General features: G+C 67.7%; 5 protein-coding genes across 19 annotated transcripts in view; 3 read left to right on the forward strand and 2 right to left on the reverse strand.

Moving 5' to 3' along the window:
* Window positions 1–200: 200 nt before the first annotated feature.
* On the reverse strand, window positions 201–8,238 carry RGS11 (regulator of G protein signaling 11). Of its 7 annotated transcripts, XM_072835026.1 has the most exons (18): window positions 8,089–8,238; window positions 7,709–7,805; window positions 7,568–7,618; window positions 7,338–7,444; window positions 6,652–6,703; window positions 6,481–6,539; window positions 6,204–6,280; window positions 5,961–6,042; window positions 4,982–5,053; window positions 4,115–4,144; window positions 3,978–4,039; window positions 3,767–3,880; window positions 3,568–3,683; window positions 3,395–3,482; window positions 3,012–3,150; window positions 1,039–1,121; window positions 834–957; window positions 201–537 (listed from the first exon to the last, which is right to left on the reverse strand). In XM_072835026.1, the coding sequence occupies exons 1-17, from the start codon at window positions 8,131–8,133 to the stop codon at window positions 834–836; spliced, it is 1,398 nt and encodes a 465-aa protein (XP_072691127.1). In that variant the 5' UTR covers window positions 8,134–8,238; the 3' UTR covers window positions 201–537. The 7 variants fall into 7 exon arrangements, with proteins under 7 accessions (XP_072691127.1, XP_072691128.1, XP_072691125.1 ...); XM_072835027.1 differs by having other exon boundaries at window positions 201–957; window positions 4,115–4,138; XM_072835024.1 differs by having other exon boundaries at window positions 201–957.
* A 597-nt stretch (window positions 8,239–8,835) lies between these two features.
* On the forward strand, window positions 8,836–12,294 carry ARHGDIG (Rho GDP dissociation inhibitor gamma). 3 transcript variants are annotated; one of them, XM_072835043.1, is made up of 7 exons: window positions 8,836–8,872; window positions 9,123–9,256; window positions 11,236–11,415; window positions 11,489–11,572; window positions 11,654–11,730; window positions 11,806–11,869; window positions 11,943–12,294. In XM_072835043.1, the coding sequence occupies exons 2-7, from the start codon at window positions 9,235–9,237 to the stop codon at window positions 12,140–12,142; spliced, it is 627 nt and encodes a 208-aa protein (XP_072691144.1). In that variant the 5' UTR covers window positions 8,836–8,872; window positions 9,123–9,234; the 3' UTR covers window positions 12,143–12,294. The 3 variants fall into 3 exon arrangements, with proteins under 3 accessions (XP_072691144.1, XP_072691142.1, XP_072691143.1); XM_072835041.1 differs by lacking the exons at window positions 8,836–8,872; window positions 9,123–9,256 and adding an exon at window positions 9,442–9,653; XM_072835042.1 differs by lacking the exons at window positions 8,836–8,872; window positions 9,123–9,256 and adding an exon at window positions 10,164–10,322.
* Window positions 12,295–12,383: 89 nt separating this feature from the next.
* Window positions 12,384–15,641, forward strand: PDIA2 (protein disulfide isomerase family A member 2). The gene is made up of 11 exons (XM_072835030.1): window positions 12,384–12,643; window positions 13,234–13,440; window positions 13,514–13,647; window positions 13,728–13,865; window positions 13,936–14,052; window positions 14,146–14,271; window positions 14,370–14,567; window positions 14,660–14,780; window positions 14,932–15,113; window positions 15,283–15,393; window positions 15,499–15,641. The coding sequence occupies exons 1-11, from the start codon at window positions 12,448–12,450 to the stop codon at window positions 15,541–15,543; spliced, it is 1,575 nt and encodes a 524-aa protein (XP_072691131.1). The 5' UTR covers window positions 12,384–12,447; the 3' UTR covers window positions 15,544–15,641.
* A 235-nt stretch (window positions 15,642–15,876) lies between these two features.
* AXIN1 (axin 1) overlaps window positions 15,877–26,551 on the reverse strand; it is a 62,919-nt gene continuing 52,244 nt past the window's right edge. For 5 of the 7 annotated variants that reach the window (XM_072835014.1, XM_072835019.1, XM_072835016.1 and 2 more), the window contains 6 exons: window positions 24,272–24,801; window positions 23,406–23,576; window positions 20,649–20,894; window positions 18,761–18,868; window positions 17,092–17,259; window positions 15,877–16,586 (listed from right to left, as the gene is read on the reverse strand). In XM_072835014.1, coding sequence (XP_072691115.1) covers window positions 16,460–16,586; window positions 17,092–17,259; window positions 18,761–18,868; window positions 20,649–20,894; window positions 23,406–23,576; window positions 24,272–24,801 — 1,350 coding nt within the window. In that variant the 3' untranslated portion in view covers window positions 15,877–16,459. The remainder of the gene's footprint in view (window positions 16,587–17,091; window positions 17,260–18,760; window positions 18,869–20,648; window positions 20,895–23,405; window positions 23,577–24,271; window positions 24,802–26,551) is intronic. The other 2 variants (XM_072835018.1, XM_072835017.1) reach the window with 1 other exon arrangement.
* On the forward strand, window positions 17,053–22,296 carry LOC140638187 (uncharacterized). The gene is made up of 2 exons (XM_072835039.1): window positions 17,053–20,020; window positions 20,184–22,296. Exon 1 carries the CDS (start codon window positions 19,041–19,043, stop codon window positions 19,971–19,973), a length of 933 nt encoding a protein of 310 aa, XP_072691140.1. The 5' UTR covers window positions 17,053–19,040; the 3' UTR covers window positions 19,974–20,020; window positions 20,184–22,296.

The following is a 26,551-nucleotide window of genomic DNA, read 5'->3' on the forward strand; positions in this document are numbered from 1 at the left end:
GCCTGGGTCCCTCGTCTGCTGGGGACCGCCCCCCCCACGGACCGTCCCTGGCCAACACCTTTCATGGCCGAGCTCCCCGCAGCGTCTTCTGCCACCGCCCAGCTCACGTGCACCTTACACCTTGCGTCGCGGGCACCGCGTGCCTCTTGCACACGCCATACGTTCAGCCCACGATTCAGGACCACGAGGTAGGCTCAGAGTGAGGACCAAGGGTCTTTTATTTCCAGGCCAGGACTGGGCAGGACCGGGAAGGGTAGCAGGGGTACTTCACTCCAGCTCAGGCACCCGCTCCTTTCCCCAGGGGCCTCCCCTGCCCCGAGCCGGGAGCCACAGCCTCGAGGACACCTGCTAGATGTGTCCCTGCAGCTGAAGTGGGACTCGCAGTGACAGCCACAGAGTGGGCGGGACACGGGAGGCTGGCTCTGGGCTGGCTGAAGGGCAGGAACTGGGGGCATGGCAAGGGGGTCCCCGAGGCCATGCAGCACAGCGTGGAGGGTGTATCTGCCCCGGAGCCCGCACTTCCTCCCGACGAGCCACCTGCTGGAGACGCCCTGCGGTTCACCAGCCGGTCCATCCATGGGAGTGCAAGATGCCGCCGGGGCTCGTGGGGTTCATGGGGCCCACCCAGCTGGGCCCGCATCGTCCCCGAGGCTCCAGGCCACCCAGTTCACGTGCGGACATCGTCCCGGGAAGCACGTCTGGGCCGGTGCGTCTGGGGAGGGGAGGGCTCGAACGGGGCAAAGGGAGCCCACGAGGCCCACGTGCCCTCGGGCAGAGGGGGACACCGGGCGCGGGTCTCAGAAGCCGCCAGGCCGCCCCCCACTGGTGCCCACCTAGGTGCCCCTGTCCCCGCACGCAGGGTCACTTGCAGCAGTCACAGGCTCTGCAGATGTGGAGGCGGGAAGGAGCGTGGGGCTGGGGCTCGGGTGTGGCGGCTTCCGCAGGAACGGAAAGGCCCTGCGGGCGAGAGGGCGCTGAGAAGCGGGCCCAGCGGGGCTGCCCGCCTCCCGGGGCGCCTGCTGCCGGCCGCCACCTCACCGTCTCCTGGCCTCCGCGGGGACCACGGCGACCGCCAGCAGGTCCCTGTACGCTGCCGACTTCAGGAACCGCGGGTACGAGTCCTGCAAGAGACGGCACCAGCCAGCCTCCCACGCCACCTCCCCCACCTGCCCCCCCAAGTCACGCCGATGCGGTGCCCCGGCTCCCGGCCACCTGGCCTGTTACCCTTGGAACCGTGGGCTCAGCGGGGCGAACCAGGGCACCTGCAGCGACCCCCCGGGGCGCCCCCAGGCCCACCACACCGGATCCTCCGTGGACCCCCAGGGGGAGGGCGGGACGCGGTGGGGTAACAGGCAAGCTCGAGAAAAAGTAGAGCACACGACAAAGAACAGAAACCTAAGAACCTAATCCTTTATATTCAAAGAAAAAAGTATAAGTTTTGTCATTAGTTTTGGTGAAAACATGAGAAGACCACGCAACAATCCAGACAGGACTGGGCTTCCCTGAAACCCGCCTTCTCTGTAGGTTGGATTTTGAAAGTATATTGATGCTTCACAGAATCCTAAAATAATAATTCCCGAACATCAACATAACACGCCCCAAGGCAGCGGGGGGGGGGGGGGGGGGGGGGGGGGCGTCCAGGGCCCGACGCCCTGAGCGCGGGAGGGGCTGTGGTCCTCAGGTGGGGCGCGCAGAGGAGCAGCGAGGAAACCGGGGGCGGGGCTGGGCCAAGAGCCCGGCAAGGACCGCGAGCAGCAGGGGCTCCGATTCCGCCCAGGACGCGCCCTTTGCGCCTGTGCTCAGGGTCCAGCCCCGACACAAACCAGGCGACGGCGACACGCGCCGCTCGTGAACAGCCTCGCTCCGGGTGGGCGGGAGGAGCCGGGCCCGTGCCGCGGCTGCGGGACGAGGGCTGGGCCGTCCACACCACGGGACACTGCGAGCCAAAGCGGGTGAGACCCCGGGCGGGCAAGGCCTGAAGGTCACCGGACATCGCGGAGCGCCGGTGGCGGACACCTGGAGGCCGCCCGCGCGGGCCTGCCCCAGGGGACCCGGGCCTGCTCTCTGGAGGGACCGCACAGCAAACGCCTCCCCGCATGGCAACCTCTCGGCGCAACCCAACCAATACACAAACAGGGTGAAACGACCACCGATGCACGGAGTCGCAGGAAACAGGAGACCCACGAGAGACCCCGCAGGGCGGGCAGAGCAGACCCAGGCCGTGGGGGCCGCCGAGCCAGGAAGGAGCCCGACCCCCAACGCAGGCGCAGGCCGGGGCCCGCCTCAGATCTCGCTCAGCTCTGCGCCCAGGGCGGGAGGTCGGGCCCCAGGCCGCGCCCCGTGCGGCCTAGTTGGGGAAAAGGCTTAAAGGCTTCGCACCCAATCCTAGCACGTGTACCCGCTTATACCCAAATTCAAGCCAACGGAAAAGAAATTAAGTACTTGCAGGCCGTGGGACTCGGAGAGGGTCCCAGAGATCTGTGACCGCGCCCCCCGCCCCGCCAAGAGCTCTGCATGCGACGGGGCCAACGACCCCGCGGTGCGGAACGTCCTGGCCCCACGGCCTCGTGCATCAGGGAGGCGCTGCGGGACGACGAGACACACAGGCCGACGCTGCACGGCTGCGAGCGGGGCGGCGTCCCCGCAGGCTCCAGGCCGGGGGCCGCGATCTCCGCGGAGGCAGCCCGCGCTGCCTCACCCCCACCGGAGCCCGGAGCCCGCGGCCGCCGCAGCGCACAAGCCCCCACTGACGGGCTCAGCTCGGCCAGCTCCGCGGGGACAACAAGCCCCCACCGTGTCCGCGCCAGGCGGCCCCGGGTCGTGCTGCGGAGGGAGGGGCCCGGGGCCCTGGGGGCGGACAACAGTCCGGACACGCCCCGCCCGAGCGGCCAGCGACGCCACGGCCACGCAGGAGGCACGAGTGCGCCGCTCAGCCGGGAACGCGCGCGTTAAGACCCGTGCTGGGAGCCGCCCGCGGCGCCGCCGGAGCGCAGGTCACGCCGCACACCCACCTTCTTCATCAGCATGTAGATGTGCAGCTGCGCGTCGTCCAGCACGTAGCGGTGTGGCCGCCGCAGTCCCGCCAGCGTGCTCTCCATCGTGCGGCTGTCCACGTTCACCCAGCGGGCGGCGCCGGGGGCCAGGAACTGCCTGCGTCGCCGCCGGCCCAGACGCTGTGGGCCCCGCACGCCGCCCGCACGCACACACGCACGCACGCCGCCCCGCACGCACTCACGTCCCGGCACGCAGCCCCCGGCACGCAGCCCCGCACGCATGCCGCCCCCGCACGCACGCCCCGCCAGGCACACATGCCGCTCCCACACGCACGCACCCCGCCCCAGCACGCACGCCGCCCTGGCACCCACGCACCGCCCCCCGCCCCCCCCGCGCTCACTGGTACACCGAGTCCACCAGCGCGGGGACCTGGGCCTGCCCTCCGTAGCGCAGCTCCTCGCACGCCTCCCAGAAGCTGAGGTTCTCGGCTGCAGGTGCACGGCCGGTGAGGCCCGGGGAGCACCCCGGGGAGCCCCCCACCGCCCCGGGCCGCGCAGGGCAGGGGCTGCTCACCACTGAACTCCGTCCCCAGGAAGGCCAAGAAATGGGCCCGTCCCACGGGGTCTCCCAGGAGCTCTTGGAAGCTGAAGCCCCACCGCTCCACGCGGAGCTTTGTGGGCACCGCCACGCTGCGGGGACGGAAGGGGCGGGTCAGGAGCACGGAGGAGGCGGCGGGGGGGGGGGGGGGGCACGGACCCCGCCCCGGGCTCACCTGGGCGCATTCACCGTCCAGTAGGTGTCGTCGTCCGTGACCCAGGGGTTGCTGGGCAGGCAGCCCGACAGGAAGGGGTCGTGCGGGCCACGCTGGCTGCTGAAGTTCAGGTACCTGGGGGGGGGCGTGCCAGGGGCCAGGGCGGGGCCGGGGCACGGCGGTGGGGACGCGCCCGAGGGAGGGTCTGGGCTCGGCCCCCCAGCGCACTCACGCCTCGAGGCAGACGGAGGACTTGACCCGGGCCCTGGCCAGCGCCTTCCTGCAGCGCTCCACCTGGGTGCAGCCGTGAGGGGCATCAGCGCCCGCCCTGCCGACCCCCCCCAATCCCCTCCCCACCCCGGGACCCACCTCCTGCCTGTAGAACTCCGGGCTCTGGGTCTGCAGGGGGACGAGCGGCTGCGGTTAGGGGCAGGCCCTGCGGGTGGGGGGACCTCCCGGCCCAGCCCAAGGGGCCCTCCTGGGGCTGCTGCAGAGACACCCACACCCCCCGCTTGGCCCTTGAGGCCCCCTCCGCTGTGAGAGGGCACGTCCGGCTTTCCAAGCACCACGTGGGGGCCTCTAGTCCGGAGCTTTGCAGCTTGTCCACGGAGCCCACAGGGGAACAGAGTCCCCTTTCACGTCCCCAACTGTCCCCAGTTCATGTTTTCAAGTGTATCTGGGTCATGGTTTTAAAGGCGGCGGGTACGGGAGAGGCACGGCCACGGGGCCACGCTGGGGCTCCGGCCTGCGGCCCTGCGCTCCCCAGAGCCCGGGTTCTGCCGAGCGCAGAGGCTCAGAGCCGGTGCTGGGTGGAGCCTGCACACCCGGGGGGGGGGCGGGGGCCTCCGGGCGACCCTACAGGGAGCCGGGTACAGTCTACAACCTACGGTTTCCCAGGCTGGGAAACTGGGAGGGAGCTTTACCCGCGAGGCTATTTGGGGTTTTGTGGGAGCAAAGGGCTCAGCTGCCACCAGGTCTGAACATGCGGCTCCCTCTGGGTCCAGCGGCCACTGGAGGCCTTGGAGGCGGTGACGGGCCGCGCTCCTCGGCCCTGCACCGTGAGGCTGGCCCAGCCCGAAGGAGAGCCCCGGCCCCCCCAGAGCCCCGCCATGCTTACTTGCACCCGGGGCAGCAGGTGGGGGAAGCAAGAGGTGAGAGCAGAGGCCTGGGCGTGGGGGCACAGGGGGCCGTCAAGGGCACGTTGGGGAGCAACGGGTCCGCGGGCGGGGTCCTCACCAGCTGCGCTCGCCCGGCGGCGGCGCAGGAGCTGCGCTCTGGACCTTGCTCCAGGACGCTAGGGATGCCCGGCTGCAGAGGAAGGCCCAGGTGGGTGCGGGGGTTCCTGCCCCCTGCTCGCCGCCTTGAGCCGAGGCTCTGACCCGCGTGTCATCCGGGGGTCCGGGGGAACTCCCGGATCTGAGACACGAGGCCCTGAGCCTCTGCCCGCCCCCCCCCCCCCACCCGCGGGACCTCACCTCCCCGCTCCAGAGCTCCCGAATGCTCCGGCTGCAGACCACACGTCCTTCTTTCTCTCTTCTATTTTTTTTTTCTTTCTCTCTTCTTTTGGAAGTAGGCCGCAGGCGCTGGGCCTTGGACTCACCCCCGCCCCCCCGGGGCCCTAGAGCTGCGCTGCCGCCAGCTGTGGGGCCAGGCGCCCCTCTAACCACCCGGGGCCAACGGTCACGCGTCCCCACACACCTGGCGTCCTGGCGCAGCCTCCCTGAGGCCCAGGGTCGCCTCCCCACCCCCACCCCCAGCGGCAGCTCCAGATGCGGTGGCAGGGCCCCCCCACGGGGACGCACCTGCCAGTCCTGGGGCCCCGTCTACCCGCCCGGGCCCTCGGGCAGAGCACAGAGCACGAGTGCGCACTTGCCCAGACACCCGCCCCCGGCACCCCCTGATGAGGTGCCGCAGGTCCCTCCACCCATGGCCCACACAGCCACCGCCACAGGCGCACGCAGACCGGCCACCCGCGCCCCACTGCTCTTGGCCTGCGACCTCGCTTCCTCGGTGCTGCCGCCGCCCATAAGCCAGGCCCTGCTGCGCCCACTCCCTTACACCCCTGTGTGGATGGCCGCAGCCGCGGGCCCGGCCCCGGGACTCTGCATGCTCACGGGTCACAGAACCAAGACGCCAAAGCCACAGCCTAGGGAGCACGCGACTCCCGGCAGACCCCGCTGCGGTACAAGGACATGCCCCCCGCACCCGGGCTTACCGGGGGCCTGTTCACCAGCCAGTACGTCCGCTCCTGGCACGCGATAACCAGCCTGTCCCCCTTCCTGCGCTGCTTAGCTGCCCTGCGGGAGCAGGCGGAGTTGGGGGGCATGTGGAGCCCACAGTAGCACCTGCCCATGCCCGCTTCAGGCCACAGCCTGAGTCAGCGACCGGCCTGGGCAGGACGGGGCCTCCCGGTGCTGCCCACGGTGCCCACCGGGCGCGAGCAGGGGCAAGAGCTTACCGTAGCTGCTCCCTGGCCTGCACCACCACCAGGTCCCACGCGTGGTTCATCTTCCTGTGCAACTGGTCATAGTGCTCCTGGGGGACACCGAGGTCTCTGCTAGGTGAGCACTCACGGGTCCCGCCCTGGGGTGCGGACCACCCACCACCCCACGGAGACAGCGGGATGATGTGTCTGGGGGGCTGTACTCTCGGGGGGCCTGGCTGTGTGCTCCAGGGCAGTCGGTGAGCGCTGGGACCAGAGCCCTCTGGCTGGGCTAGCCTGCGGGGGGGCCCACCTTCTCATGGCCGACCAGGGCCCCCTGCTTTCGGATGTTCTTCTTGGCCAGGTAGATGGCTGGAAGGACGGGAGGCCAGGCTAGAGCAGGCTCTGCGCCGCCTCCCTGGTGCTCCACTTGGGAGCGCAGCAGTACAGAGAGTGGTCCCAGGCCGGCCCACTCCTCACTCACCGTAGTCCAGCTCCGTGGCTGGCCCCAGGGTGCTCGTCCAGAAATAGGGCGTCTGGTGTAGTGGAGGAGCAGCGTGTCCGGGACCTCCTGGGCCCTCCCCACCCCAGGAGTGGTCCACTTTCCCCGCTCCCTTGGGAAGACGCTGGGCTGGCCAGGTGGTGCCTCTGCACCTGCCTGTCTGTCCACAGCCTGCAGACTCACAGACGACTGGCCCTCCTCCCCACCTGGAAGCCCCGGAACCCAGCTCCATGCCCTCCTGGGGTCCGGGGCAGCCACTACCTTGTGGACTGGGCTCCCTGAGGCCCTACTACCTGGTGGGGTGCGGTGGGGCCTGCCATCAGCCTGTACTAACCACCCAGCTGGGACTGCCTGGGTCCCTGTTGTGGCCAGGGAGGCCAGGAAGGGGGCTCCATCAGGACTGGGGTCCTGTCTCAGGCCCCACACACCCTTCTTAATGAGGGGCAGCTTGAGGATCCTGGGAGAATCCCCCACACCCTCTAAGGAGTCCCTGCTAACGGTCTCTCCCCTTAACTTGGTCCTTCTACACAAAACACCGCGTCCAGCATTATGGGGAGGGGCGGTGGCCCCAGGCCGGTGGGGACATCACCACTTCCACCGTTTCCCCTAGTCCCCTCCTGCCGGGCTGCGGGGTTTGGGGTTCCCGTGGGCTCCCAGCTGCACCTGACCTGAAACCTGTAGGGTGTGTCGTCGGGCCGGAGCACAAGGCTGCGGGGGTCGCGCAGAGGGTACAGGTAGCCGTGCTGCACCAGGAGGGTGCCCAGGTGCAGGGCCTCTGGGGGTGCGGGTGGGGGCTCAGCCTCGGAGAACCAGGCCCGAGCTCCCTGCCCAGGGCATCCGCGCGGCGACCCGGGGCAGGGGGCGGGGCGCGGGAGGAGCGAGGGGCTGACCCCCTTACCCTCCTCGGAGAGGCAGTATTTCTGGATCAGCCACTCCGCGATGTCGCCGCCTGCACAGCAGAGGGGGTGTGGGGTCGGGTAGACCGAGGCAGGGCCTCCGCCACCGCGGACCCCCGCCCCCGCTCCCCGCGGGGCCTCACCAGCCACCGTGTGCGGAATGACGGTGATGAGCAGGCGCTGACTCCGCATCTTCACGCCCTGGTCGGGGTCCTGCATGCTCACGACCACTCGCTCCATCTGCGCGAGGGGGGCCTTAGGGGCCACTGCGGGGGGAGCCCCCACCCCGGGTCCTGACTCCCCGCGCGGGCCGGGACGCCCCGGATCAGCGAGCTCGCAGGGGATTAGCGCGCAGGACGGTGGATTTGGGACCGCGGAGGGGCGGGGGGAGGGGGCGAGGCGCGGGCCCCTCCCCGCCGCCCCCCTGCCCGCGGCCGCTCTCGTGCGCACGCCCCCTCCCCTCTCCCGCCTCGGATGCCCGAAATCCCGGGGGGGGGGCGGGGGACTCCGGGCCGGCACCTACCTTGCTGAGATGCGGCAGCTGCGCTCCCGCGCGTCCCCCGGCCATGGCGCCGGCTAGGCCAGATGGCGGTGGGTGTCGGAGCCGCCTCTGCCCGCGGCCCCGCCCCTGCCCGCGGCCCCGCCCCCGGGCAGCGCTCGCCCCGCCCGCCCCCGGCCCCGTTAACCTCGGTGCTCACAGGGCCTCCCCCCCACGGCAGTTGAAACTGAGGCCCGTGCCCGTGGGACGAGCTCCTCGGGGACAGGCGGGGGCGCTCCGAGAGGAGGGTCTCCAGGGAGGGTGGGGGGCGCGGGACCCAGCTGAAGGCCTGTTGCGCAGCTGCCCAGACTGCGGCCTGGAGGCCCCCGGAGGGGTTGCCCCAGGAGCGGGCGCGGGCGTGGACCCTGATGGGCCCGCAGGGGAGCCGGGCGGGGTCCTGCGAGGCCAGGCCGAGAGCGCAGACGGCTCCCTTTCCCCCGCTCCTCAGACACCGGGTATCGGAGCCCGAGGGAGAGGAGCCGTGGACAGGGAGGGGCCCGCGCGAACGCCCCCCGCTTTCCATCCAGACTCAGGGTTCACCCGCGGCCTCTACACTCAGTATCGCGTCCTGGCCTTTCTCTCCCCCCCGCCGTCAGCTTGGCTACTTCCACCCCCGAGCCCTCATGCTGGACTTTTTTAAGAAGTTGGAGTGGGTCTATTTCTGTTTGGGAGATAGGGTGCCCTCCTCCCCTCGGAGGTGCTGGGGACAGGACAGGAGGGCCAACAGCGGGCACTGATCCCTTTCCGCTGCGCACAGGCCAGGTCCAGGGTGAGCTGGGCAGGAGGACTGGGGGGGGGGGGGTCCTACCTCCGACAGGGCACCATCCTCCCTGAGAATCCCAGTGAACACCCAACCATCCCCACCCGCACCGGTGGGGTCAGGCTGGTCCCAGGCCTGACTGTCCTTTCTGGGTTGGGGAGGGGGGTATCTACTGATGCTGAAGGCCACAGAGGCCATAGCTGCCCCTACCTGGGGACAAGTGGCTTCTCTAATCAAGTAACCCCACCCACACCCCCAGGGAAAGGGCAGCAGAAATGGGGCCCGCAGCTGGGGGAATCCTGTCTTGGAAAAATTGTGGACAGAACTGCAACGGGTAATCCCCACCCAAGCCCACGGGTCCCCTCGTATCCATGGCCCTCCTCTGGGGTGCAGGTAGGGGAGTCAAGGCATGGTCACCCGGCTGCGCTCTGCTGGGGGTGGAGAAGCTGTTTGTGCAGGGTAGACGCTCAGGGGCAAAGGAACCAAGGCGCGACAGGTCTGCCTGTGAAGCCAGGACGGCAGGGGGCCCCAATCCCTTTTGTTTTCCTTGAAGGTGGGAATGAATCCTGGGTGTCCTCAGCCTGGGAGGGCGGGCAGAGGGGAATGCGGAAGAAGAGGGCCTCGGGCTGGGGTTCTCCGTCCTCCACGCAGACCCTCATCTCGCTGTCCCAGCCTGAGGCCGGCGCAGCCCTGCTCCCTGCACTGGGGCCCCCATCTGCCCACCCCAAGGTTTCCCTGGCGTTGAGGCCAGAGACCCCCTCAGGGCTCCACCCCCAGGATTCTGCTTTGGGTCAGTGCCCTCTCCTGCTCAGTCGCCGCCCCGGCGAAACCCGGGAGTAAGGGCCGTGAGACTCCATGATGCTTCTGCCTACGTGGGGGGACCCTCGTCTCCGGGTGCGGACAGGTCCCCGTCGCCTGTGACTGCGAGCCTCTGGGATGTGGCGGGGGTGGGGTGGGAGGGGAACCGCGGGCCCGCAGGTGCGGCCTGCACGGCGGCAGGTAATGAGAGCCTGGGGGCCGGGGGAGGAGGCGGCACCTGCCCACCCCCCCGCCCCCGGCCCCGCCCGCCCCTCCCGGAGGGCTGCCCCGGACGGTCCCCCGGGCCCCCTCGGCGCCGCGGGGTGGGGCGGCTGGTCCGCCCGAGCGGGGTGCGGGCTGGGCCGGGCCCGTGACCGCGGCGGCCGTGCGGGCGACACGCGCGTCTCTGCGGGGCTGCGCGGGGTCCGCGGAGCGGCTGGGGGCGCGCGGCGCGGGCGCGGCGCTGGGCGCGGGGGGCGCTCCCGGCCGGGATGAGCTCACCGCAGTCGCGCCGGGGCTGAGCGCCGAGCCGGGCGGCGGAGGGGCGGGCGGCGGCTCCTCGGCGGCGGGGCCGGGCCGCGGGCCACCATGCTGGGCCTGGACGCGTGCGAGCTGGGGGCGCAGCTGCTGGAGCTGCTCCGGCTGGCGCTGTGCGCCCGAGGTGAGCCGGCTGGGCCGGGGCCAGGGCAGCCACGTGGGCGGGGGCGCTCGGCGGGGCGGGGGCGCCCGGCGGGGCGGGGGCGCCGGCGGCGGCGGCCTCCCCCGCGGAAACTTTGGGGGGCTCGCGTGGGGAAACTGTGACGCGGCCCGGCCGGGCCCTGGCGGGGGTGGGGGGCTTCGTCGGGGCCAGACACTGGGGGGCGAGAGAGCCCAGAGTGGGCGGGTCTGCTGGGGAAGCCGGCGGGAGACCCTCTCCCCTGGGGGCCGTGCCCCAGCCCCCCCTCCCTTGGGTGGGGCTGGGCCCCTCTAGAGCTGTGGCCATTACGGAGGCTGGGGCGCAGAGGGAGACACCCTGTCGGGAGAGACTGCGGGAGGCGCCTAGAGAGACACACGGCCGGTGGTGGTGAGGGGTCTAGGCGACCCGGACCCCCAGGCGCCCCAGGGTGGGGGGCGCAGAGCCCACAGCCGCCCCCCATCCCCCAGGGGCACCAGGGCCAGAGCATCTAGGGAGCCGGAAGGCGCAGGGGTCTGACAGGTGTCGGGGGCACAGCCCCCGAGCTGGGGAAGCCCTCCAGGTCACCACTCCCAGCTGGGCCTGCAGTCCGTGGGGTGTCCATTAGGGTCCTCCTCCTCCCACCCTGGTGTTTAGCCTCGGAGTCAGGGAGGAGCCCCAGACGGGTGGCAGCTGGTGCCTCTGCGATGTCACTCGGCTGCAACTCCCAGGGGCTTCTCCAACCCCAGGGCCGGGGGTGGGTGCTGCTGCAGGTCCCCAGCCCCTCACCCCGAGCCTCCCCCGCCGCCCCAGTTCCTCCGGGCACCGCGGGGCACGGCTGGCCAGAGGGGGGCCTCCAGCTCGATGAGCGGATGCCAGGGCCAGCCAGTGGCAGCGGCTCACGCCCCTCTGCACCCCCCAGTCCTCCTGACAGACAAGGAGGGGAGACAGCTGCCCCCGGACGAGGCCCTGGACGAGGCCGTGCCCGAGTACCGGGCCCCGGGGAGGAAGAGCCTGCAGGAGCTCCAGCAGCTGGACCCCGAGGACGAGAGCTTGGCCAAGTACAAGCAGACGCTGCTGGGGCCGCTGCCCCCCGTCGTGGGTACGCACGGCCCGGGCCTGCGGGGAGGGGCGCGGGCGGGGGGGCACCGTGGTCACATCCCGTGTTTCTTCAGACGAGAGCCTGCCCAACGTGCAGGTGACCCGGCTGACACTGATGTCCGAGCAGGCTCCGGGGCCCATCACCATGGACCTCACAGGTACCAGCCGGGGCTCCCGGGCGGGCAGGGGGCGGCCAGGGGCTCCGAGGCGCCCGGCCTCAACTGCGCTTTCCCCGGCAGGGGAGCTGGCTGCGCTCCAAGGCCAGGTGTTTGTCCTGAAAGAGGGAGTGGACTACAAAGTGAAGATCACCTTCAAGGTGAGGCCAGGTTGCGGGGCACCGGTGGCAGCAGCGCAGTGCCTGGAGGCGCCCCTAACCGCCTGTGTCCCTCAGGTCAACAGGGAGATCGTCAGTGGCCTCAAGTGTGTGCACCACACCTACCGCCAGGGCCTGCGTGGTAAGGGGGCGCAGGGATGGGCGGGGCGGGCGGGCGGGGCCCGGGGTGGCCCCTCACGGCCCCCCTCCCGCAGTGGACAAGGCCGTGTACATGGTGGGCAGCTACGGCCCGCGCGCCCAGGAGTATGAGTTTGTGACGCCGGTGGAGGAGGCACCCCGAGGAGCCCTGGTGCGGGGGGCCTACGTGGTCACGTCCTTCTTCACTGATGACGACAGGACGGACCACCTGTCCTGGGAGTGGGGCCTCCACATCTGCCAGGACTGGAAGAGCTGAATGCCTCCACCCAGGGGGCCGTCCTCCCATGGGGTCCTGGCTCCCCCTCACTCAGTGATCCCCCCCCCCCGCCCCGTCCTGGGACGCCCCCCCCCCCCCCCGGGCTGCCCCTGTGCCCTGAACGGCCCTATTAAAGTCGCCTTGTCTCACTGCCCTGGGTGTTGCTTCTGTCTGCCTCCCTGCCCTGGGGGTGGGGGGGGTGGCGGTGGCCTTATCTCCTGGGACTGGGCCCGGGTGCCACGTGGCGGCTGCCGCTTGGCCCCCGGCCCCCTTATCTGCCCCCTGCCTCGTGGGCCGGCACTGCCATGGACGGCCAGCTCCTGCTTGCGCTGCTGTTGCTGCTGCTGGGGGCCTCAGGCCTGCGGGGACAGGGGCCGGGGGGGCCCGAGGAGGAGCCCCTCGAGGAGGAGAAGGTCCCTGAGGAGGATGGGATCTTGGTGCTGAACCAGCGCAACCTGGGCCTGGCCCTGCGGGCCCATCGCACCCTGCTGGTGCAGTTCTGTGAGTGCACCGGGCCGGCGGGCTGGAGGAGCCCCAGGGGCCACCCCGGGGTTCAGCTCCCCACCTGCGGATCCGGGCTGCCCCAATGGGCACTCGGCCCCCACGGGGCTCCCGGGGCTTTGCCCAATGGTGTCGGAAGCCCAGCCCTGGGAGCTGAGCCTGGAGGGGGGCGTCCATCTTGAGCAAGAGAGGTGGGGAGGCAGGTGCAGGGAAGACCCTTGATCGTCTCCATCCGCAAACTGTGGCGGCCAGACAGCACTCGGGCCTTGCTCGCCCACTGGATCTTTGCAGGCTTTTACACAAGGGAGAACTGTTCCTAGGTTGGCACCTCCCGCAAGCAGACACAGGTGGCTGGGCGCAGGCCTCGGGCGGCAGCTGAACGGCTCATCTCAAACCCGGTCAGGACAGGCCGCCCTGCGCCCAAGCAGGCACCCTGAGCAGCCTGGCTCTGGGGCAGACGCTCAGATGGGCCCCGAAGGAGGGAGGTGTGGACGGGATGCTCCTGGCCAGACCTGACTGACCCGAGGTCGGCCAGCTGTGGCGCGGCGGGGGTGGCAGGGGCCAGGGCCGCTCATGGCCCTGTCCCCCAGATGCCCCCTGGTGTGGGCACTGCAAGGCGCTGGCCCCCGAGTACAGCAAGGCAGCTGCCCTGCTGGCGGCCGAGTCAGCCGAAGCCAGGCTGGCCAAGGTGGATGGGCCCGCGGAGGCGGAGCTGACCAAGGAGTTCGCTGTGACCGAGTACCCCACGCTCAAGTTCTTCCGTGACGGGAACCGCACACACCCAGAGGAGTACACCGGTGCGGGGCGCGGGCCCGGGGGCTGGGGGCTGGTGGCTGGCGGCTGGGCCTGGGCTGAAGGGACTCTCCGCAGGCCCCAAGGAGGCCGACGGCATGGCCGAGTGGCTGAGGCGGCGGGTGGGGCCCAGCGCCATGCGGCTGGCGGACGCGGAGGGAGCTCAGGCGCTGATAGATAGCCGGGACGTAGTGGTCATCGGCTTCTTCCGGGTGAGCTGCTGCCCTTGGGGTCCGGGCCGCGGGAGCGGGGCCTTTGGCGCCCGCTGACCTCACAGGTTTGGGCTCCGCAGGACCGGCAGGACGAGGATGTGGCCACCTTCCTGGCCCTGGCCCAGGATGCTCTGGACATGACCTTCGGGCTTACTGACCAGCCGAAGCTCTTTGAGAAGTTCGGTGTCGCCAAGGACACCATCGTCCTTTTCAAGAAGGTGGGTCAGGGCCAAGACGGGAGTAGGGGTCAGGGCCGGGACTCCTGCTGACCTGTCCGGTGCTGTCCAGTTTGACGAGGGGCGGGCAGATTTCCCAGTGGACGAGGAGCTGGGCCTGGACCAGGGGGACCTGTCACGCTTCCTGCTCACGCACAGCATGCACCTGGTCACAGAGTTCAACAGCCAGGCAAGCTGGGCTATAGGCGTGCTTGCAGAGGTGGGCGGTGCAGGGTGGGGGTGTCCGTGGCAGCCGCCCTGCCAACTCAGCCTGCCCCTGCAGACGTCCCCGAAGATCTTTGCGGCCAGGATCCTCAACCACCTGCTGTTGTTCGTGAACCAGACGCTGGCTGAGCACCGGGAGCTGCTGGAGGGCTTTGGGGAGGCGGCTCCCCCGTTCCGAGGACAGGTACCTGCCGGTAGGGGCCTGGGTGGGGGTCGGGCCACCTGGGGGCCGGGTCGGGTCGGGGTCGGGCCGGGCGGCCAGCGCGGACTCGCCGTCGGCAGGTGCTGTTCGTGGTCGTGGACGTGGGCGCCAGCAATGCCCACGTGCTGCAGTACTTCGGCCTGAAGGCCGAGGAGGCCCCCGCCCTGCGCATCATCAACATGGAGACCACCAAGAAGTACGCGCCTGTGGGCGGCGGCCCACTCACCGCGGCCGCGGTCGCTACCTTCTGCCACGCGGTGCTCAGCGGCCAGGTCAAGGTGCGCTGACGCTGTCCGCGGGGGGGGGGGGGGGGGGTGGTGGCGTGGGCGCCAGGCCTGCGGCCCCCGTGAAGCCCTGGCCCGTCCCGCAGCCCTACCTCCTGAGCCAGGACGTGCCCCCCGACTGGGACAGGCGGCCGGTCAAGACCCTCGTGGGCAAGAATTTCGAGCAGGTGGCTTTCGATGAAACCAAGAACGTGTTTGTCAAGTTCTGTGAGTGTAGAGGGCGGGGGCGGCGGGGGGAGGGAGAGGGGGGAGGGAGAGAGGGCGTGGGGGGGAAGGAAGGAGGGGGGCGGGGGGGGGCGGGGGGAGGGCGGGAGAGGGAGGACGGCCCTGCGGCCGCGCCAACGCCCCGCTGCCCTAGACGCCCCGTGGTGCACGCACTGCAAGGCGATGGCCGCAGCCTGGGAGGCCCTGGCCGAGAAGTACAAGGACCACGAGGACATTGTCATCGCCGAGCTGGATGCCACCGCCAACGAGCTGGAGGCCTTCCCCGTCCACGGCTTCCCGACCCTCAAGTACTTCCCGGCGGGCCCGGGGCGGAAGGTGAGGCGGGTGCGCCCTCCGCGGGCTGGGGCGGGGCCTCCGGTGACGCAGGGCGTCGGGGCGGGGCCTGGCCGGGGGCGGGGCCTCCTCCGTGGGGCGCGGAGCCCGAGGGCCGGCCGGGGTGGGCCCCGGTGGTGGGGCGTGTTGCGCAGAACCTGGCGTCCATCAGGTGATCGAGTACAAAAGCACTAGGGACGTGGAGACCTTCTCCAAGTTTCTGGACAACGGGGGCGAGCTGCCAGCTGAGGAGCCCACAGAGGAGCCCACGGCCCCCTTCCCGGTGGGTGCCCGTCCCAAGGTCGCCGTCTCTGGGCCTGTGGCACTGGGGTTGCCGGTGGCAGGGGTGAAGCAAGGGTGCAGCTTCCAGCTGGGCCTCTGTCTTCAGGACACACCAGCCAATGCCAGCGCGGAGCCCAAGGAGGAGCTGTAGCTGCCCCCGCATCACCACCTGCTGCCCCCGCGTCCCGCTCTGCTGCCCCCACATCCATGCCCTGGAAGCTGGGCAGTGAATAAAGATTTGGTCCTGGACTGTGTGTGGTTCCTGAGCACGACTGGCCCCCTGGCCCTTGGGGTTACCCCAGGAGCCTCCCAGGCCCCGACCCGTCTTGAGTAGCCCCCATCCCTTTTGGGTGAAAGCCTGACTCGGGTCTGGTGTGGGGATGCCCCGGTGTCCAGGAGACACCCTGCGCACACCCTGACCCCTGGGGCCGGAAAGCCCTCCAGCCAGGCGCCACCACCGGAGACGTGTGTGTCCGCAGCCCGAGAAGGTTCAAAAATGATTTTATTTCATTATTATCCAAGTACCTTTGAAAAGATAATTGTACAAGTCAGCGCATGAAAAACGGGCTGGGACAGCCCCCCACTGGCCCTGGCCTGAGAAATGTACATATTTACAGGGGCCCTAAGAGGGAGGGGCCCGGACCCGCTGAGCCCGCGCCCGGAGGGGTGGGCGATCGCGACGGGGCTCCATCGCCGGATCCACACAGTGGCAGGCAAGAGACAAGCTGTGTTGAAGGCACTCGGTGACATGTACAATTTACAGAGGCCCGGGGCCCAGGCACCCACCCCAGGCCTGGCCAGGCCTGCCTGGGGTAGGTGGTGGCGGGCGAGTCCCGGGTCGAGCGGCGGAGCCTGCACGGTGACGCGGGGCGAAGAGCGCCGGGCACAGCGGGACGATCCACCCGCAGCAGCAGCAGCAGCAGGGCCCGGCCACGCCCGCAGGACCACCGTGGAGAGACGGAGGCCTATGGGCCCCCAGGACGGGCCTCCAGCCTGCCGGGCGCCTGCCCGGCTCGGACGCTGCGTCCCTGCCAGGGCCCGAGGCGACGCGGACGCCAGGCCGGCGCTCAGTCCACCTTCTCCACTTTGCCGATGATCTTCTCCTCGAAGACGGGCAGCACCGCCTCGTCCTCGCGAACCTCCTCGAACACCACTCCGCAGTCAAACTCGTCGCTCACTTTCTTGAAGTAGTATCTGCAAGGGGCGGGGGGGGGTGGGGGGGGGTGGGGGTGGTGGTGAGCGTAAGGGCGCTCGCCTGGCCGGCGGCTCCTCCCCGACCCCTCCCCTGCAGCTCCTCCCCAGGCCCCTCCCATCCAGCTCCTCCCCAGACCCCTCCCATGCAGCTCCTCCCCGGCCCCTCCCCCTGCAGCTCCTCCCCGGGCCACTCCCCAGCAGCTCCTCCCAGCAGCTCCTCCCGGCAGCTCCTCCCCGGGCCCCTCCCCCGCAGCTCCTCTCCGGCCCCTCCCCTGCAGCTCCTCCCCCGGTCCCTCCCAAGCAGCTCCTCTCGGCAGCTCCTCCCCAGGCCCCTCCCAAGCAGCTCCTCCCAGCAGCTCCTCCCAGCAGCTCCTCCCCGGCCCCTCCCCCGCAGCTCCTCCCCCCGCCCCCCGCGGCCCCCCCTGCAGCCCCTCCTCCCTCGCCGTGCACACCTGCTGCACAGGCACCAGCACTGTGAAGGGTCCCCGCCCCACCCGGGTCTCACCTGTAGTTGCCCTTCTTGGTCAGCAGCTCCTTGAACTGGCCGAGGGTGACTGCGCGGCCCCGCACCAGCGTCCGGTAGGGGATGGGCTCCCCGCAGAAGTAGTAGGCCACCACAATGCTGTCACACGGCTGCGCGCTCCCACTGCCCGCCTTCCTCTGTGACTTTGTCCTGGGGGCAGAGGCGCAGTAGTGACGGCTGGGTCGGGTCCCAGGGCACAGCCCACGGGCCTCGGGTGCCCCAGGACACAGGGCGCGCAGGAGCGGCCAGTCTCGCCGAACGCACACGCCCTCGCCCGAGCACCTTGCCCGGCCAGGGGGGCCTCAGTCCATGGGGTCCCGGGCGGGCACCAACCCCACGCACTCCAGTACACAGCGTGGACCCGGCTCACGGCCCGCCTGCCCGCCCCACGCCCAGCTGCCTCAGTGGCCCACCACTGCCGCACCCACTGCACGGCCTCAGGTCTCCACCTGCAGCCTGAGTCGGCGGGGCGGCACCCCATACGCAGACCACTGAACATGGCGAACGAGTTTCTCTGGGCCAGGCCCCACGGCGGATCCCAGCTCCTGGCTTCCAAGACACCCAGGCTACTGGAACCAGCGCAGCCCCAGCGGGTCTACACTGCGCGTGCCCTCGGAAAGGCCTAGAGCCCTCCCGCTTCGGAAACATCGGCGGCTGGTGGCTGCACACAGCACTGTGCCGGGATCTGGAGAGGGACCTGCTCACCGCGGACACCCTGTGTAGACAGCAGAGGCAGTGGGCGGCCAGACTCCCCAGGGAGGGCAGGAGGCCGCACGGTCCCCGACCTGCCTGCTGGTCCTGCCTGTGCTGAGCACTGCTCTGCGTCCGAGAGCACAGGCAGCAAGTGCCCTCTGTCATCCAGCTCACCCCCGTGACCGCCCCAGGGCGGCCCAGGTGGGCTCGGCGCAGCCCGTGGCCCCGGCCCGGAGCCCTGCCAGAGGGGACTACGGCATCACAAGGTCATCTGAGCGCTCGGTGGGGACTCTCCCTCGCCCTCGTGCTCCTGGGCACACAAGGTGCCTAATTGGGCCTGCGGCCTTCCACTGCTCGAGCCAAGCTCGCATGCCTGCCCTGCCCGCATCCTGTACCCTCCCGCTGGGGGGCAGGGGCCCCGGGGGGTCCGTTCTTGCAGGAGGGACGCAGGGACCACCCTTGAGGAGTGAAGCCCCTCAGGCATCGGGCTGGACATGACAAAGCATCGCCTGGGATGAGGAGGGGGCCCTCCTTCGCTCTGTCCTGTGCACGTATGCTCCCCAGTGCCCACCCTGCTCTGCACGAGCCCGGGGAGCGGACGCGTCCACGCACGCCTGCCTTCCACACAAGAACGGAGCGGGCTCGGTGTGCACACAGCCCCTGCGCACAGCCGGGCCACCATGCAGGTGCTGAGCCAGGGGAACCACGGCCAGTCACGGCGTGCGGGTGACATGGGCCGGAGCGGAGGCAGAGCACAACTTCCTCTCTGGCCTGCTGGCCACAGGGCACACGAGGACGGCCTACATCTCCTTCCATGCACACGGGAAGCTTGAGCCCGGCCCGTGTCTTCCAGTGCGGCGCCCCAGGTACGGTCCCGGGGACAGTGGCTCCACTGCAGGACCTGGCCGCGCGCAGTCTGGGTAAGCGGTACTGGGACCCGCCAGGGCGGCGCACGTACTCTGTCTCGGAGAGCTCCAAGTCCGACACGGCTGGCACCACGCTCAGCACAGGTGTGCACGTTGGCCTGATGCAGGAGCGCCCCCGCTGGATGACCTCCTGTACATACCTAGGGAACAACCGGGTCAGTGAGCCGCAGGTGCCGGGGTGGGTGCCTGGGGGGGCGCTGGGGCAGGTGCGGCGGCGCGGCCGAGGGGCCACAGACTGGCAGGTGGGGCAGGAGCCCCCAAGAGGCTGCGTCATCGCCAGACACGGCTCAGCCTGTGTGAGGCAGAGGAAACATGTTCTGGCCGTGGGGCTGGAAGGTCAGGGCTCCGTCAGGGTCAGTCACAGTTCCAGGTGCCTCACTGGACGACGCAGCTCCTGGGACCACCCGCAGGGAGCGCGGATCCAAGGCAGGAGGGTCTCATCCCTTCATCCGCCCTGAGGGCCTCCGGGCCAGGGCTGGCCTCGCTGCCTCCGCGCACACAGCTCCTCCTCGGCGGCGCTCAGACGCTGCTCCGTCCTGGGGGCCGGCTGGCGGCCCTGAGGCGACTGCTCGTCTGCCAGCCTGGGGGTCCCCGAGGACCTCGTGGGGGGCCCGGCACCCTACTGCTGCCCTGGACCTTCACTCCGTGTCTGCAGCCATCGATAAGAGGCCTATGCGCCTGGACCGACGACAAGTGGCGATGCCAGAGCCTCTGGCCAAAACCTGTCAGGAGGCTCACAGCCCCAGACACGAGAGGCCCGAGGGGCGGTTTGGTGTCTCTGCAGCAGGAGTCTGCTGGTGGGGTCTGCTGGTGCTGGTGGGAGAGCAGACGCGAGCCCTGCACCCCAAGCGTGGCAAGGACGGCACCCCACAAGGGGTCTGTGCGACAGGGAGGACCTCCCACATGCCAGCCCTGCCACCCCATCCGCCTCAGGTCCCGGGCCCTGTCAGGCTGCGTGGCATCCCTGCGCCAGGCCAACCTCCCATGCCAGCCAGCGCTCTGCTTCCAGGCTGGCAGGGTCACGGTGTGAGACAGAAGCCGGAAACGTGGGTGCCTTCAAGACCAGGGGACACACTCAGACCCCTGGCTCTGCCCAATGAGACGGGCACCCTGCCGCCAGCCTCCCAGAGCTGGATGGCCCCCGCAGCGAGGCCCCTGGGAAACATGACCAGTGATCGAAGACGGGGGAAGGCGTGCCGGCCAAGTCCGAGGAGATCAGGGTCACTGTGGAGCCACCCGCCCTGAGACCCTGCTCCATGTGGGAGAAGTGACCTCGAGGCCCAGCTGAAAAGGTAGGGAAACCACACTGTAGCCTGAAGAGAACACCTGCTACCTCAAAGGGGTGCCGCCGGGGGAGGGTCTGTTGGAGGCTGCATCGCCAGTGGGCCCACCTCTGTGGTCCCCGAGGCCAAGGAGGGCACGGCAAGGGGGACACTGTTCTTGGGGTCCTTCCAGGAGAAAACCTGAACATCTGTATGTACTTGAGCAGTGCTGACCGTCCTGCCCGCTGCCGACGGCACTGTTCACGGCACCCCCAGGGCCCCCACTGAGCTCAGCCTGCCCAGCAACCGGGGTGACCGGACGCCAACCTCTAGCTGTTCCACGACGTGATGGGGCACTGCAGGCTCCCAGCAAGAGCCAGTGTGAGTGTCCACTCACAGAGCAAAGAGGGCTCCCTCTCCATCCCCACGGGGACAGGGTCAGCACCACCTGCCCCCCCAGACCCTGCTCACAAAGCAGGGCCCCTTGCCAGCCCACGGTGGCTCTTAGTGGAAAGGAGAGACCAGGACTGCCAGGGGGCGGGCAGCTGGGCTGTCTGGGGGAGCCCCGGGCCTTGGGGAGCTCTGGCCCCTAAGTAGTGCCGAGGCGCTTGGCGCGGCCCTGGCAGGTAGCGCGGCCTGCCCTCCCTGACCCCCATACCTCTGCTTGGAAGGTAACTTGCTGGCTCTCTTCTCTTCCTCCTCCAGACGCCTGCGGGCCTCCTCCAGCTGGGTCAGAGGGTTGGGGGCCGGGTTGGGTGGCATGGTGGGGTCTTGAATGAATAGGTGAGATGGCTGGACGGAGTTCCGGAGCTGAGCACTGACCCAGGGATGCACAGCCCCGGGACGCTCGACAGACAGGGGCCTGGAGCTCTCATGCACCTGCTGCTTCTTGGCACCAGAGGACCTTTGGGAACAAGAGAATCGGACGTGGCAGCACCTGAAGCCCTGGCCACAGGCAGGTGCCAGGGACCGGGACCAGGACCGGGCGGGGGTGGCCACACACACCACTGACCCTGGCCAGCATGTGAGCTGCTGCAGTTTCCTCCTGTACACGACACAGACATGTCTATGTCACACACTTCTTTTGTGATTTTTTTCCCTTTCCTTTTTTTTTCTTTTGTAATTAAAAAATATATATTTATTGTAGAGCGAGGGAGTGGGGGAGGGTGGAGGGAACATCACGTGGACTCCCTGCCCACCAAGGGGCTCGATCACACACCCCCAAGACCGTGGCCTGAGCCGACGCTCAACCGGCCATCAGGTACCCCCTTCGTAACTTAGTTTTAGTAACTTTATTGAAACTTTATTGTCTCTCCCATAAATAAATATTTTTTAAAAATTAAAAAAATATATAAATCCTATCCTATATAACTAATTTTGTTTTTTAAAGATTGTATTTATCTATTCATGAGAGACACAGAGAGAGAGAGACACAGGCAGAGGGAGAAGCAGGCTCCACGCAGGGAGCCTGACGTGGGACTCAATCCAGGGACCCCGGGGTCATGCCCTGGGCTGAAGGCAGATGCTTAACCGCTGGGCCACCCGGGCTGCCCTAAAACTTCTTTTAAAGAAACATTTTTAGTGTTTTTAAAAAACATTTCAGGATCAGGATGCCCGGGTGGCTCCGTCGGTGAAGCATCTGCCTTCGGCTCAGGTCCTGATCTCCGGGGCCTGGGGTCCAGCCCTGAGTCTCTCTCTGGGCTCCCTGCTCACTGGGGAGCCAGCTTCTCACTCCCCCTCTCGCTCTCTCATGCTGTCAAATAAGATAAAGTAAAATAAAATAAAACCAAAAAACGTTTTAACGTCAAAACAAATGTTCCTCGTGAGAAACTCAAAATACACAGTAAATTCAAAGAAAAATATAAATAATCCAAAATATCATACTTAAAAATACCTACTCCCATTATACTGGTATATCCTCTTCCCTGTCAAAAATACTTAAGTGGCGTAACTCTTAACATGTAATTTTTTTCTGGGTTTTCCCCTCTGCACGATAGCACAGCTTTGCCTTTGTAATTCAGCACAAAAGATGCTTCACGGCTGTGCGCTATGCGTTTGCTCAACTGCTAGATGAATTTGAGCGGAAACATGAGGGTCCTTGAGCTGAGGCTGTAGCCTCAGAAAGAGGGGTTTAGCGAGGGGGAAGCCCCAAAAAGAGGGCTCACGACCCCAGAAGCTCAAGGGAAGGCACCCCAGAGGGAGGTAGGCTCTGCCCCCTAAGAAGCCGCAAGGCCAGCCCCGGGGAGACCTTGGATCTGGGCCCCCCGCCCCCTCCTAGCTCTCCCTGCCTGTCCCCACCCCCTGCCTACCTGCTTTATGTAAGAACAAAGGCAGAGGCACACAGCCCCCGGCTTGAAGGCGAGAGGGACCTGCTGCAGACAAGGAAGGGCCATCGCCCAATGGCCTGTCCTAATAGCAAGCACCTTCCAACCTGAGACTGTCTCCAGATGTGCCTTTTACTCTGTCCATTTGGGGTGGAGGAGTGGCCAGGATGGAGCCATTCCTTGCAGAAACCCAAAAAAGGAAGAAATCCAGAGCAGCCTCCATCTACCCCCCACCCCAACCAGAGCAAGCCAGGGGCTCTGCACAGACCCCTAGCCCAGGACGGGCTCTGTGACCACGTGTGTGCCCAGGGCTGTTGGAGACCAGACACAGGGACCCAGAGGAGGGGGGGCCCCACCCTTTGTCACCACCCAGGATGGGCAGGACAGGTGTGCACTGCCCCCCACGATGGAGGGCCAGGGGCGTCTGAGATGGAGGAAATGGGAGGCCCGCCCACCCATGGGTCAATCCCACCAGCCCCAGGGCCCGGGTGGCTGCTTTGCGAGTGAGGTGTCTGCAGGCTGGGAGGTGTCTGACCAGCCCCCCAACCCCTCAGAGTCTCCCCATGGTGGATGGGCCCACGTGGAGCAGCAACAGCCTATCTGGAGGCCCAGCTCCCCTGGAGAAGCCCCTGCATCCTTGCTCAGACGGTGCCGACACCGCAGATGGCTGGGGGGCACCTGCACGCACGGGAGGCTCTCCCTGCGTCTGTCTGCAGACACGGGCAGGTACCAGCCTCACCTCCCCAGTAACTGAGGTCAGTGTCATGCAGAGGCGTCACCAGCCCAGAAATAACCTCCCGAGAGCAGCCGTGTGATGGCAGGTGGGGCGTAGCACGAGGAGCTCACACAGAGGCAGGGTGACGAGATAGAGCTCAGCAGCAGGCGGGCACGGCCCTGAGGACGCTGAGGCTACATCAAGGCCCCCACTCCCCTGGGGCCCCCGCTGCCATGGACTCGTTGCTTCCGCCGCATGTGCTGAGACGGGGGTGGCAGGGCCACAGCTGCCAGGGCCCTGGTGGAGCCGTGCTGGAGGCTGTCGGCTAGCTCTACGCGCGCCGTGCCCTCGAGCCAGGCCACTGGGCGCCTCTTACCCGTGGCCGGCCTTGCGGTGCCTGCTGATCTCCTTCTCCCCCTCGATGATCCACTGCATGATCTTCTGGTTCTTGTCTGTGTCCTCCGACGGGCCGGGCACCTCAGTGCTGGCATTCTTCCCCGACTCGGCCTTCTTGGCATTCCTCCTGGAGGCAGTGCCGGCCTTCCCGCTGCAACAGCAAGAGCCGCGAGTCACCTGCTGACTGTACCTGGCCTGACGCCGGACCACACCCTAACCCAGTGGCTTCGCCAGTCGTGTCCTCGTGGGCTCCGCCCCAAGGCCATCTGGCAGGATGCGGAGGAAGGGGTCCGGGCGACAGCAGCAGGACGGCTAGGGCATTTGCCCTCACCCACCTGGGGACCCAGCCACTCCCCGCCCAGACGCCTCCCTCGGAAACCAGGGCCTCCACCTCGGCACCCCCGTGCCGGGCCCAGCACCCATGCCTGGCGCCAGGACTCAGGCCACCACATGCCTGCAGTCACTGCAGCTATGGTTGAATCACTTTCATTTTTTCTTTTTTTAAAGATTTGAGAGAGAGCGAGTGTGCGCACACACCGTGGGTGGGTGGGTGGGGAGAACAGCAGACTCCCCACTGGGCAGGGAGCCCAATATAGGGCTGACCTTACGACCCCGAGATCATGACCTGAGCTGACACCAAGGGTCAGATGCTCACCCGACAGCCACCCGGGCACCCCAGGGCTGAAGGACTCTCAAAGGGGAATCGTGGCCTAGAAATGCAGAAGAGAAGCCGCGGGACACAGCTTCTCACGGTCCCCTTCCTGGCCGGGAAGACCCACAGGTTCAGGGACAAAGGATGCCCGGTCCCAACCCCAGGGCACGGCTCAGGCTGCCGCACGCACTCACCTGTAGGCCAGGCTGTCGCTGGCATTGGGGGCGGCACCCACGCTCTCCGAGTGGCTACGGGGCTTGGCTGTGTGGCCGTGCAGCTCCGGGCCCCATGCAAAGCTGCCCTGGACCCGGCGGGCAGCCTCCGCGTCGGCCTGCTCCTTGGGCCTGGCGGCACTGTGGTGACTGTGGTGGTGGCTGTGCCTGTGAAGGTGCGGGCCAGCTGTGTCCAGCTTCGCCCCTGACTTGGGTGCGTGCTTACCGTGCCCAGAGGGCACACCCCCCAGCACCCCCACGATCTTGGGCACGTGGGCATTGTCAGGGGAACGATGGCCGGGCCCTGGTGACTGACAGCCAGGCGTCCTCATGACCCGCTGCACGTGCTCATCCAGGATGCTCTCGGGGTTCTCCTCGTGTGCGTCCCGCAGTCCCACGCAGCCCACGTCTGCGTAGCGGGGGGGAAAGTGGTGCCAGGCGGGGGCCAAAGGCAGCTTATGAATGGCCCCCAGGGGGCCTGAGGGCACATCACCATCCTCTCCTTCTTCCTCCTGCAGGACAAGGGCCACGTGTCAGCTCCCTGTCAGTCATGGAAACCTCACGGGTGGGGTCACACAGAAGTGGGCCTGCAGCGCGGTCCGAGGGGTCAGGAGCCCGGAGCCCAGGTGCGGGGGGGCCAGCTGCCTCGGGCTGGCTCCAGGGCCCCTCCCTGCAGCTGCGGAGCCCCCGCTCCCACCCAGCCGCAAGCGCTGGGCCCCAGGAAGCGGTGCCACGCTCACCCACAGTGTGCGGACGCGCCCGTGGCTGCCACCCACCTGCGGTTCAAGGGTCTCAGTGCCAGCCTGAGTCCTGCTCGCTGAGAAACCTCCATACTGACTTTCGTGTTTCTCAATAAAGATACTTTTACCTTTTCAGTCAATGATTTTCCTATTCCTCAATATTTAAAAAAATTTTCATTTCAGTGATCTCTATCCCCACCACAGGGCTCGAACCCACAACCCCGAGATCAAGAGTTGCAAGCCCCTCTGGTGGAGCCGGCCTGGGGGCCCCATTCCTCAATTTTATTGCCATAGTTTCCATTATATTTTTCAAGGGAAATTTTGCCCTTGTACAGAGGAACTCTTGTTTCCTGCTTAATTATCGAGTTACGGGTTTCTCGGTACATTGTCACACTGGACCAGCGGAGTTTCCTCTGGATCCACAGGACCACATTTGTAAACGTAAACATCTGGTCAGTCTAACTCCAAAGATACATCTCAAGTCTCCTTCCTCGCCTCACTGAACTGCACAAACTGCATAATGCTGAGTGAACCCGCTACCAACCAAGAAGAACGGGAGGCGACCCGACCGGGCCTGTGCTGTAACCAGACCCTCGGAAATGCAACACAAATGTAGTTGTGTAGCGGGAAATACGGACCCCTCGCTGGCACGGGCTGTCGGCTGCAGGCCCGCCAGGCCTGCTAAGGGCGCAGGCGCAGGCGCTGGGCGCTGGGACGGCCCAGGGACGGGCACCCCCCACGGCCCCCCCACACCCCCCACCCCTCCGCCTTGGCCTGCCCGGGGCACTGGCGGTGACCCCCGAGGGCAGCAGGGAGCAAGAGGGACGCTCTCGACCCCGGGGGGCCCAGATCACATACATTCTCTCAGCGGCTCTGCCATCACAGAAAATCAATGTCAGGGTCTTGAAACCCTGACAAGAGGGTTAGAGGTTTCCTAGCAGATAGTTTGTTTCTTCTCCACTCTTACTTTCCAAATTTTACAATAAAAGTAAGGTTTTTAAACAAGATTTGTTAATGTATTTGAGAGCGAGCACGTGGGTGCAGGCAGTGGGAGGAGGCCGAGGGCCGGAGCCTGGAGGCGGGCTCCCCGCTGAGCGCAGAGCCCACCCAGGGCTCAGTCCCATGACCCCGAGGTCACGGCCTGCACCGAAACCAAGAGGCATAGGCTTAACCGACTGAGCCGCTCAGGCGCCACAATAAAATTAACTTATTTAGTCATTTTTCTTTAAAAAAAAACAGTGATTAATGACACATTCTTATAGGCTGCAAAATCACACAAGATGGGGAATCTCACGTGGGTGTGGATTCCTTGTAAACAGGCTACTGGATTTGATTTTCTCCGGAGTTTTTGTGCATAGACACAACGTGAGCGACGCAACTGCGCTGCCGGCGGTGCTGGTGCCCCGAGGGCTGAGGGGCACCCGTGGGGACAGGGGAGCTGCGGCGGCGCAGGCCGCACTCGGCCATGGAGAGCCGGGCCCCCCAGTCCGGAGGCCGAGGCGCTGCCCGGGCAGCAGGCTGG

This window comes from Canis lupus, chromosome 8 (genome assembly GCF_048164855.1).
Source record: "Canis lupus baileyi chromosome 8, mCanLup2.hap1, whole genome shotgun sequence".
NCBI classification, from domain to species: Eukaryota; Metazoa; Chordata; class Mammalia; order Carnivora; family Canidae; genus Canis; species Canis lupus.